We start from the raw sequence: 12,560 nt of genomic DNA on the forward strand, positions 1-12,560 counted from the left end.
AGAACAAATTCTTATTTGACAGTGACGGCCTACCCCGACCAAACCCTCCCGTAACCGGGACAACGCTAGGCCAATTCTGCATGCCCTATGAGACTCTTTGTCCCATAGTGTCTTAGACCGCTGCGCCACTTCGGGTCCCCTGAATATAGGGTGCATGTCATGTTTTGCCTAATAAATTAACTAAAAGTGTACATTTTAACATATGTCTCCATAAAGATGGTTAGAGGTCCACACAGAGAATGTTGACTTGAGTGGGTATATCCATTGTTTTAAAGGAAAGTGTCAATCTCCCATAGGACACCTATTGAAATCATAGAAATAGCCTAGATAACAGAATACACATTCAAGTTGATCTTCGACAGATGGTGGACTGGCGGTCATCTTTCTGAGAGTAATTTAGACTCATTCATATGTCAGTGGCATACCAGCTAAATTGCAGTGGTCTGAAGGGATAGGTCCATTCTATGAATTCTGTTTCTATGATTGAAATGACACCTACCCTGTATTCAAGAGAATGCTGTGACTAAACTGATGGCGGCCATAACAAAAACAACTCAGACCCTGTAAAATAGGGTCTAAGCTACAACATACAGGAGCAGTCAAAAGATTGGACACACCTACTAATTCAAGTTTCTTTATTAAAAAACAAATTCTACATTGTAGAGTAATAGTGAAGACATCAAACTATGAAATAACACATATGGAATCAAGTAGTAACCCAAAAAAGTATTAAACAAATCAAAATACAATAGATTCTTCAAAAGTAGCCTTGATGACAGCTTTGCACACTCTTGGCATTCTCTCAATCAGCTTCATGAGGAATGCTTTTCCAACAGTCTAGAAGGATTCCCCACATATGCTGAGAACTTGTTAGCTGCTTTTCCTTCAACCTGCGGTCCAACTCATCCCAAACCATCTCAAATTGGGTTGAGAATTGTAGAAGCCAGGTCTGCTGATGCAGCACTCCATCACCCTCCTTGGTCAAATAGCCCTTACACAGCCTGGAGATGTGTTTTGGGTCAATGTCCTGATAAAAACCAATGATCATGAGACTAAGCGCAAACCAGATGGGATGGCGTATCGCTGCAGAATGCTGTGGTAGCCATGCTGGTTTCACCAGCAAAGCACCCCCACACCATCACACCTCCTCCTTCATGCTTCATGGTGGGAACCACGCATGCAGAGATAATTTGTTCACCTACTCTGCATCTCACAAAGACACTGCGATCGGAACCAAAGATCTCACATTTGGACTCATCAGACCAAAGGACAGATTTCCACCAGTCTGATGTCCATTGCTTGTGTTTCTTGGCCCAATTAAGTCTCTTCTTCCAATTGGTGTCCTTTAGTAGTGGTTTCTTTGCATCAATTCGACCATGAAGACCTGATTCACACAGTCTCCTCTGAACAGTTGGTGTTGAGATGTGTCTGTTACTTGAACTCTGTGAAGCATTTAATCTGAGGTGCAGTTAACTCCAATGAACTTATCCCCTGCAGCAGAGGTAACTCTGGGTGTTCTTTTCCTGTGGCGGTCCTCATGAGAGCCAGTTTCATCATAGTGCTTGATGGTTTTTGCGTCTGCAATTGAAGAAACTTTCAAAGTTATTGGGATTTTCCGGATTGACTGACCTTCATGTCCTAAAGTAATGATGGACTGTCATTTCCCTTTGCTTATTTGAGCTGTTCTTGTCATAATATGGACTTGGTCTTTTACCAAATATGGCTATTTTCTGTATACCACCCCTACCTTGTCACAACACAACTGATTGGCTCAAACGCATTGCCTAAATAAATTCCACAAATTAACACCTGTTAATTGAAATGCATTCCAGGTGACTACCTCATGAAGCTGGTTGAGAGAATGCCAAGAGTGCGAAGATGTCATCAAGGCAAAGGGTGGCTAATTTGAAGAATCACTTTTTTGGTTACTACATGATTCCATGTGTGTTATTTCATAATTTTGATATCTTCACTGTTATTCTACAATGTAGAAAATTGTTTAAAAAAAATAAAAACCTGGAATGAGTAGCTATGTCCAAACTTTTGACTAGTACTGTATGTGAAAAGAGAAATCTGAGTTTATGTGTTTAGACCATTGACATTAAAGGTAAACAAATAAAAATTATAATATAGTTTGACAAACCTGTTTGCTTTGAAATGTTATCAAACTCAAACATTTATCTTTTTCAGAGATGAAGACATGGATGACTTAATTGTTTTTTTAGTTTTTTAAATTTGATTTAACTTGGCAATAAGTTAAGAACAAATTCTTATTTGAAATGACAGTGTGGAGTATGCAAAACAAATCTCCTGAATGTTTTGACCACTACCATGGGCACACATGTTTGGAAGGTTTTGTTCAAATCTAAAAGGGGTGCAGACAGAAAGTGAATTCATATAGAACGACCCAAAATGATCCCAAAGCCTGAGAGGTCTCATAACATTTTTATGCTATGTTTAATTGTTGCTCAAAAATCTAGTTCAAATTCTCGCTTGACCGGACTCAATATTTTTCTTCTAGTGATCTCACAAAAATGGAGGAGAGAGAGAGAGGAGAGGGGACAGGAGTGACTTCCCTGTCAATAAGGAGAACTGAGTGAGAAATCAAAGAGCCCAACATACAAGGGCCAACAATGTGTAGAGTCAGTCATCTGCATCATTTGTCGAATACACAACTGAAAAGGCATCCCTTCCTGCATGTACAATATAGAGTTTTAAGACCTTTCGGTTTACACCCTGGAAACAAAATTCTCTGAGAATAATCCTTCTACACCATGTCCCAAAGTCAACAATACTAACGTACTGATGTTACATTCCCCAGCTAGAAACCAAAAATTGTTACAACATTACACAAGATTAATTTTGCCACAAGATTAACAACTTTTTTCACTATGGGGTAAGGGCTTGAAAAGCGAGCTTGCAACAGCGAGCCCAGAATGGGTAACAAAACCAGGACTTGGTCACCCACATCGAAAGAGCGGTTTTGGTCCTTTCGGCCGTACCAAACGTTAATTTTTGTTTGCAGATTCTCACTGGCAAATTCACAGGCGCGGTGCAAAAAAGCGCTAAGCGCTATCGAAAAGCGCTATCGTACTCCAACAGATTTATTTTGTTTTTAAGCAAGGTAAGCTGTTGCCCTGCAACAACCTCTCCCTCAGCAAGCTCAAAGGTCCTCTGATATGATGTCCAAACATGAGCTTATACAGACTAAAACCAGAGAGATTCCTGAACAACCTCCCTTGTGGCAAACGGCACAAGACGGACCTTCTGCCCAGTGTTTCTCAAACTAAAAGCAGTAAGCTCTCAACATAGACTTCAAAGTCTGATGAAATCTCTCAAGAGCACGTTGAGACTAGGTACTCGAATGGAAATGGGTAACACCCAACTGCTGTAGCACTTGCTGGAAGACCATTTAAATTAAATTTGAACCTTGGTCTGATTGCACTACCTGCGGAAGTCCAAACGTTGAAAAGATTTTCACCAGGGGTCTTAATCTGGGGGCAGTGATTTTCCTCAGCAGAATGGCCTCAAGGAAACGAGTGGCAGTGCCCATGATGGTTAAGAGAAACTGGTTACTACTCTATGCTTTGGGCAAAGGACTAACACAATCCACCAGAACCCTGCTGAAAGGTTAGTCAAAAGCAACAATAGGCTGCAAAGTTGCAACCGGTACAGCTTGGTTCGATTTACCCGCTGGCAAACACAACAGGATTTACAGTAAGCCACAACATCTTGTTTCAGACCAGGCCAGAAGAAGATATACAAGATACGGTCATGTCGAAGTTGTAACTGGAAAGACAATTTGAGATACACTGGGCCAATCGTCTTGTCCAGAAATGTCCCTAGAACGCCATTTCCCCATCAGAACAGACTGTTTTGTGTGTTCTGTTTTTTTTACTCTGTTTTGCAATCAGCTGCTTCCTAGACATCGATGTGTCAACTGTATGGACCATATCTTCTTTCAGTGGTCCTTCAAACTCACTCATCTTTGTAGGAGAGGTCAACTCAGGATCACAAAAACGTCTCAGACAGATCGATCAAGGTGGGGTCGCTAACATCCTCCTCAACACTAGAAACCCATCAGATTCCTTACAAACGACAGGATTTGGCACAACATCACCTCGAGCCAAATATTTTTCCTAAATGAATGACACCCCCTTTCACTGCTAGGCTAGGCCTCACTCCAATGACAACGAACCAGAAACAAGATCAGACTCAAGTCGTCAGATCCAAAATCCTGTTTAGGAGATACACCAGTCCCAACCAACCAGAGACTTGATGGGCTGGAGTGCTCCCACAAGAAGAAACAGCTTTTTCTCCCTCAAATTGTTCGGTTTCATCTTAGGATACATCTTTCTCACAGCAGTAACGATAAACTGGCGGATGTGGAAAAAAATTGTTTTCTGCCGATCTTTAACTTTGGGCACTGTAGAAAAAGACTGAAACCTTGTAGTAGGATGTGTCTTCTCGGGATTGCTTTTCGCATTGGCATAACTACTGGGTGCTTTGTTTGTGACGGTAGGATTTATGTGTGAACACAAACTCATCTGCACAGACCGCAGTTTTCTCAAGAGTGAGATCCTTGTGCTCATCAATGTAGGTAGCAACCCTTTAATGAAGGCAAGTCTTCAACTGCTTGAGAAGTATGTGTCTTTAAATCCTCAAGGTCCTTGACCTCTTGAGAACCATACCACTGATCAAAAATACATGCTTGTTCCCTTGCAAACTCAACATGGCTTTGTATTTCTGTCTTCCATCATTTACAGAACAGTTGTCTGTATGCATCTGGGACCAACTCATAAACCAGAAGGATAACATACCTTAAGGGAACATTTTGACATTCGCTGTATGGTTAGTGAGAAAGTCCATATTGCAAATGTACGGTCGCTTACTAGACGTCCAAAAACGTTTGTAAAATTTGCGGACGGCATCGGGCCGAGTGGCAGGGCCAGACCTACCGGGAAGTCATCAAACGAACTCTCTCGGACATTCGGTTTCCGTTTTATAAAATAATAAAATGTTGGTCATTTTTCCGCTATCCCGGAAAATCCCACAAGAGGGCATAAGCAATCATATTGCAAATGTACAAAACATCACGAATCACGACGTGGCTTTATCTCCAAAACGGAAAATATTTTGAATCCAAAACTTGGTGAGCGTAGGTTTGGCATAATGGGCAGTTGGCCTCGAACAAGAAGGCATCTAGGCCTAAACGATTTTTGAGTTATGGCCATTTTTCTGGGATTAAAGGTCCAAAATGAAAATAGAGAAATCATTTTTCCGCTTCACGGCTTTATTTTGGGCATACTTTTCTCATGGTCGCTGCGCTCAGACCGAGCGAGCTACGGTCAAGCGGGATATCTCGTTGAACTCTGCACAGCCTAGAGATTATGGTAATGCCATTGCAGGCTCTGAGTGTCTTTAAGCACCGGACTTTGTCACTCCATCCTTGTTGTGTGTGTGTGAGAGAGAGCTTTTCTTTGACATATGTTGGGAGAAATTACTGATTTTACAGTTCATGAGGGTTGCCTAATAACACATATGAAGTTTTGAAAAGATCAGACCTTTTTAACCCTTCAAAACAGCACCTATGACACGATTTTAAGGCACTTCCGGTTTACACAGGAAGCTGAAAGTAACACATATCCTCCTTGGGGTAGGCACTTCTATAATTTTGAGTTATAAGTCTTTATGTTAAGAACTGACTTATTTATGGAGGGTTTAGTGAGTGTGTGTTATTTCAGAAAATCACAAAAAATCACAGAAATCTCACAGAGCTCCGAAGCACATTTTAAAAAGATTCATATGAACACGCTGCAACTGGATCTGTAACTTTAAATAAACTATTTTTGAACATCACCAATTTGATTTAAATTACGATAGATAAGTGGCTGGTTCCTTTTTTATTGACACCATAGGTTCATTTACTTTGACGTGAAGCGGAAAAATTATTGCTCTATTTTCATTTTTGACCTTTAATCCCAGAAAAATGGCAATAACTCAAAAACCGTTGAGGTCTAGACTACATCATGTTTGGGGCCAACTGCCCATTATGCCAAACCTATGCTCACCAAGTTTCGTTTTCTAAAACTTTTCCTGTTTAGTAGATAAGGCCACGTCGTGATTGGTGATGTTTTATACATTTGCAATATGATTCCATTCGCCCTCTTGTGGGTTTGACCGGGAGAACGGAAAAATGACCAAAATGTGAACATTTTATCAAACGGAAACCGAATGTCCGAGAGAGTTCGTTTGGTGACTTCCTGGAATATCCGGCCCTGCCGCACGGCCCGACGTCGTCCGCAAATTTTAGAAAAGTTGTCGGACGTCTAGTAAGGGATCGTACATTTGCAATGTAGATTTTCTCACTAACCATATGGCGAATGACAAAATGTTCCCTTATTAAGGGGGTGATACGTTTTTGAAAAATCTTTTCAGTTTTTCAAAATTTTACTTTTGGGTCTTGACTTGTGTTACATTTGCAATATGAAAAACCACGGAGGAGCGCACTCGCCATCTGTTGGATTTTTTTCAGTGTTACATTTGGCATTTGCCATATGGCATTTGCAATCAACTTTGAATGAAATGACGTCGAATTGAGTGGTATTGGACACCGTGTATATGGTTCGTACAGTGCCAATGATTCCCCATTCATTTTTGTACATTTCAGGGGGGTGTTCCCTTACACACAATAGGGTCATGAGAGGCAGCCTTACCGGAAAAGTATTATCGCCTTTGCATGGATATAATAGCAATACTAAATGGGAGTCTCATTGGCATGGGTCATATTCACTTAATAATAGCTTCCAAATTCCCAATCTGATTCAGTACGGGCTATTGTAAGTTCCAGTGACAAACTTTCCAGGCAAACATTTTGCTTGTTTATTTTAGGATATAGAAAACGGGTTTAGGAAGGAGCTCTAAAGCGACATTGTCACAAGTTCCGCTGAAGTTGGGTCCTCTCTTTGGTCAGGCGGCGCTCGGCGATTGTTTATTGTAAGTGCATGTGCACGTGTTGTTTGGTGCGCTACAGGATTTTGTACCCAAATTATCTGGTTATTATTATGCTGTGGGTTTTGCTAGTAACCTCTAGCGTATGTGGGACGCCAGCGTCCCATCTGGCCAACATCCAGTGAGATTGCAGAGCGCCAAATTCAAATACAGAAATAGTCATTTATAAAAATTCAGAAAACAAAACATATTTTACATAGGTTTAAAGATTAACTTCTTGTGAATCCAACCACAGTGTCAGATTTTAAAAATGCTTTACAGCAAAAGCATACCTTACAATTATTTGAGAACATAGCACAGTTGACAAATTATTACAAACAGTAACCAGCCAAGCAGAAGCGTTACAAAACTCAGAAATAGAGATAAATTGATCCCTTACCTTTGATGATCTTCATATGGTGACACTCAGAAGACATTCATTTACTCAATAATTGAGCATGAAAAAGCTCTGTGACATGTCAGGGTCCACTCATTCAGACTGGTCTTACTCCCTCATATATAAGAATACAAGCCTGAAACGATTTCTAAAGACTGTTGACATGTAGTGGAAGGTATAGGAACTGAAAATTGAGTCCTAAGTCAATGGATACTGTAATGGCATTGAATAGAAAACTACAAAACCATCAAACAAAAAAATACTTCCTGAATGGATTTTTCTCAGGTTTTCGCTTGCCAAATACGTTCTGTTATACTCACAGACACTATTTTAACAGTTTTGGAAACTTTAGAGTGTTTTCTATCCAAATTCCAGTTATATGCATATCATATTCTGGGCCCGAGAAGCAGGCAGTTTAGTTTGGGCATGCTTTTCATCCAAAATTCCGAATGCTGCCCCCTACCCTAGAGAGGTTAAACTGCTCCGGCTGTTACCAAGTTCTGCTCTCCTACATCTGACTTCCCTGCCACCAATTACGCACCCCTTACAGACATTTGCTTTTTGTATTATTTGGACAGGTTACTGACAAAGCCATGGGCTCTGAATAGGTAAGGCATGTCACATTATTCTGCAATTTCCATTGTGTCTTGCGTTCAGAATAATAAACTTAAGGCCTTTCTACGGCCATTTGTGCTATGCAAGAAGAATATGTCAGTCGTCTTACAAGGACATAGGGGATAAGAGAGAATGTGTGATAGCTCACACAAAACAAATTAATGCAATTCAATGCAGGGGTGTGACGGTTCAAATTCATAGTCAAATCAATAACACCCCATGGCATCATGGATCTCATTCAACACCACCACCCCTTTGGCTTTCACAGAATACAGTCGGGCAGAGACCTCACATTTTCAGGCAAGTTCAAGTCTGCATACTATTTACTCAGTGTGCTGGCTAGCCTTGCCTATAGCTCAGGGAAACTCCACAGTTATGTAATTGAACTGAGACTATGTATGCCAAACTAAAATCATTGATTTCAAAGTTTAACAAACTATGCAGAAGGGCTACTTTTAACAATATACACTGAATATTTTGTAAAAACATTTAACTAAGAACTGTGCAGATGCAAAGTTTGGTAACAGAATTTTGTTAAAATCTCCCTTTTTGTGATCATGTTTTTTTAACTCCTAAAAATCTGCTCCGAAATCATATTTAAAAAAATGTCTGCAGAAAGAATGGGGAGTCAGCTATTAAATGGACTGTACTGAACTATACTTTTCTTTACTGTGCTCTACTGTAATGTACTATGCTGTCGAAACATAGAACGTCCATGACATCTATGTTTGGCCCAAATGAAGACCGGTCCAGACGTATATGGACATTGAAAGCAAGGCTGGTCTGGAAGGAGAGGAGGACCAAAATGCAGCATGGTAAGTGTTCGTCATATTTTAATTGAAAAACTGAACACTACACAAAATAACAACGAAGAGAAAACCGCCAGAAAATTAAACACCCACAACCAAAATGGGGAAAACAGGCTACCTAAGTAGTGGACGACACCTGCCTCTGATTGAGAACCATACTAGGCCAAACACATAGAAATAACAACATAGAAAAAAGAACATTGACTACCCACCCCAACTCATGCCCTGACCAACCTAACACAAAGACATAAAAAATAAACTAAGGTCAGAACGTAACAGTCAAGACTTTTCACACTCGCTTTGACAACCAGATGACAGAAAGAGAAATAAAATAGTTCTCAGCTATACATAACAGTATGGCAGAGGAAAAGAGGACAGTAGCAGGTGACCCAACTGTGGTTTGTGACTACTATGATTTCAGAAATTCTTTTAGGATTAAAGATATACTTCTTGTTAACCTCTTGGATTTATAGGGGGCGCTATTTACATTTTTGGATGAAAAACGTTCCCGTTTTAAACAAGATATTTTGTCACGAAAGATGCTCGACTATTCATATAATTGACAGCTTTGGAAAGAAAACACTGACGTTTCCAAAACTGCAAAGATATTGTCTGTGAGTGCCACAGAACTAATGTTACAGGCGAAACCCAGATAAAAATCCAACCAGGAAGTGCTGCATTTTTTGAAACCGCCTCATGTCAATGACTCCTTATATGGCTGTGAATGAGCTACGAATGAGCTTACGTTTTCCATGTTTTCCCCAAGGTGTCTACAGCATTGTGACGTCTTTTTAGGCATTTCCATTGAAGAATGGCTGTAAGGGACCATATATGGCATCTGGTCACATGGTGTCTCCCGCAGAAAACCTTGCGTAAAATACTGAGGTAGCCATTTTTCCAATCGCTTCTTATGAGAAACCAACTGCCTCGACTAATATATTATCGAATATATTTGTTAAAAACACCTTGAGGATGGATCCTAAACAACGTTTGCCGTGTTTCTGTCAATATTATGGAGCAAATTTTGAAAAAAGTTTGGCGTTATAGTTGTAGCATTTTAGGGTCGATTTCTCAGCCATGCATGATGAAGAAACGGGAGCTATTTCGCCTACAAAAATAATATTTTGGGAAAATAGGAACATTTGCTATCTAACTGAGTGAAAGCATCTGAAGTTCTTCAAAGGTAAATGATTTAATTTGGTTACTTTTCTTATTTTCGTGAAAATGTTGCCTGCTGCCAGCAGAGCCTAGCATAGCATTATGCCATGATAAACTTACACAAATGCTGAGATGACAGTGTTGTTAACAAAAGGCTAAGCTTGTGTTTGAATATATTTATTTCATTTCATTTGCGATTTTCATGAATAGGAAAAGTTTCTAGGGGTATTTATGTCCGTTGCGTTATGCTAATGTGTTTGAGGCTATGATTACGCTCCCGGATACGGGTTTGCTCGTTGCACCGCAGCCGCTGTATCCGATTTCATAAAGGCTTTACCGCGAAAGCACACCATGCGATTATGTCAGGTCAGCGCCTAGCCACAGAAAACCATACAGCCATTTTCCAAAGAAGGAGAGGTGTCACAAAAGTCAGAAATAGCATTAAAATGAATCACTAACCTTTGATCTTCACTGGATGGCATTCCATTTCAGCCTGACCACTTCTTGAAACAGCTCGTATTCTCTCCCCTTTCACAATAGAAGCCTGAAACAACTTCCAAAGACTGTTGACATGTACTGGAAACCTTATGAAGTGCAATCTGACCCCATAGACACAGGATATTGGATAGGCAATCACTTTAAAAAACTACAAACCTCAGATTTCCCACTTCCTGGTTGGATTTTTCTCAGGTTTTTTCTGCCATATGAGTTCTGTTATACTCACATACATTATTGTAGCAGTTTTGGAAACGTTAGAGTGTTTTCTATCCAAATCTACTAATTATATTCAAACTTCCCAATGCTGCCCCCTATCCCAATGAAGTTAAGGTTTGTTTTTTCAAGGGAAGGTAATAACAGGCTTTCCCCCTCTTAAGCGGATGCAACCTCTCCTCCATAGGAAAGAGGAAGGAGGGAAGAAGGAAAAGGGCAGTGAGAGGCTGCTGCAGCAGAGGCAGTAGTCTACAACACCCTATGGCTAAATTGTGCCCAGATGAACTGGAGTGTTACACAAACCATGAGCCGGGACCAAATAGAGACAAGCAGAATGAACACAGGCAAAGGCTACCCTTCCCTATTTCTTTCTCCCTCCTTTCTCTAACTCTCTCAAACACTTACACGGATAAGCACGCACACACACACACACACACACAAAACCCTTCCCTAGGCTATGACCTCACTTCATTATACATCCCTGCGCTCTGTGTGTGTGTGTGTGGGGGGGGCGAGTGGGTAGTAAAAACCAGCTTTTCACACTCTCTTTTCTTGGAGCTTGCATGCCATCCCCCCCAATCCCCGATCCCCTACAAGGCAACAATTAAACCCTTTAACATCAAATAATCTGAAACAAAGACTCTTAATTAAACCGTATCTTCCCATCTTGGTGACAAATCAGCCAATAACCAATGGGGGGGGGAGATCAGCTAGTGCAATGCTGTCTCTCTTTTCCCCAGGACAAAAAGCAACAATGGTTCCTACGTACCTCTGAAGTGCATAAGAGCCACTGGCTGGAAAGGCCCACTGGAATTAGGTGCATCCACAACCATCCTGATTCCAGCTTTAGTGCATGTCAACATCTAAACTCGACCAGGAAGGCAATCCACTTAAGGCAAGGAGCCAGCCTCCATTTTAACACAAAAGCAGATCAGAAAATGAAGCTCTCTGGTGCTGCTGGAGGGAACTGGCTAGTTAGTGATGTCAGCGGTAAGGAGTGAGTCGGTTGGCTGAACATAGGCACACAAACTGATGTAGGCAGTCAGCTGGGAAAGGCGGATTATTGGTGGAGGGAGAGCAGGAGGAGGGACATGCAGGGACATTTGGCTCTTATTCGTCACTGTATTTTATTCTAAATATGACTGAACATGACTCTCAAGTGCCTAATGGTTGGAAAAATTCTCAATTTAAAGGAACAAGTTACGTACGTGATGGACCTATTGTAATATGATCAAACCGAAACACAAAAGCTGCAAAAATGACACCACACTGCAACTTTTGCTGGGCAAATATCAAATAATAAACTACACTGAAAATAATGTAGTATCAGTGAGTATTATTGTATCACAAAAGCTGTAGGCTATCCCTGTAACCATTCCACTTGCAGTAGTAGTGCTAAATCATTGTTGGAATAGGCCTACTGTGTATGTGATAATGTGTGATGGCCTTTTAAAATGTAGATTTTGTCCCACAAATTCTACTGAGCTGTAATTACACTAAGAACATTGTGTTTACATGTTGAGCAGTTTTGGAAATTACACAAGAGGAATATGGACCGCTCCTTATTCCACTTTTGTAATAGCAAAAACCACTGAAGTCCATTACTCTGCATTTACTAAAACAATATTGTTACTATAGTATTACTACCCATGTATAACAACTTCAGTGGATTTATTTACATAATTTATCTTAGGCGTAGCGACTAAAATAACTGACAGGACAATTTTAGCATTTGCTGCATCGTGTTTGCTAACTAGTGTGCACAGTACAGTAGCTCAGAATATAAACAGGAAATGAAAGTGAAAAAATAAAAAAAGATGCGAAACTAGAAAATGCAGGAAATGCACTCTTTGCTCATGCATCGATGCACATATCTACTG

The 12,560-nt window shown here is 40.5% G+C and overlaps 1 protein-coding gene across 30 annotated transcripts in view; it reads right to left on the reverse strand.

Annotated features, from left to right (window-relative positions):
* LOC124046206 (serine/threonine-protein phosphatase 2A 56 kDa regulatory subunit gamma isoform) overlaps positions 1-11,677 on the reverse strand; it is a 35,301-nt gene extending 23,624 nt beyond the window's left edge. For 26 of the 30 annotated variants that reach the window (XR_006840962.1, XR_006840959.1, XR_006840961.1 and 23 more), the window contains exons 1-2: positions 11,450-11,677; positions 10,429-10,497 (exon numbers count right to left, since the gene is read on the reverse strand). Coding sequence is in view for 8 of the 30 variants with exons in the window: in XM_046366325.1 (XP_046222281.1) it covers positions 10,429-10,497; positions 11,450-11,543 (163 nt within the window). In the remaining 22 variants the exon portion in view is untranslated. Of the gene's footprint in view, positions 1-10,428; positions 10,523-11,449 lie in introns of all 30 variants that reach the window. The other 4 variants (XM_046366330.1, XM_046366329.1, XM_046366328.1 and 1 more) reach the window with 3 other exon arrangements.
* Positions 11,678-12,560: the final 883 nt, after the last annotated feature.

The sequence above is a fragment of the Oncorhynchus gorbuscha genome, linkage group LG10 (assembly GCF_021184085.1).
Source record: "Oncorhynchus gorbuscha isolate QuinsamMale2020 ecotype Even-year linkage group LG10, OgorEven_v1.0, whole genome shotgun sequence".
Classification (NCBI taxonomy): Eukaryota; Metazoa; Chordata; class Actinopteri; order Salmoniformes; family Salmonidae; genus Oncorhynchus; species Oncorhynchus gorbuscha.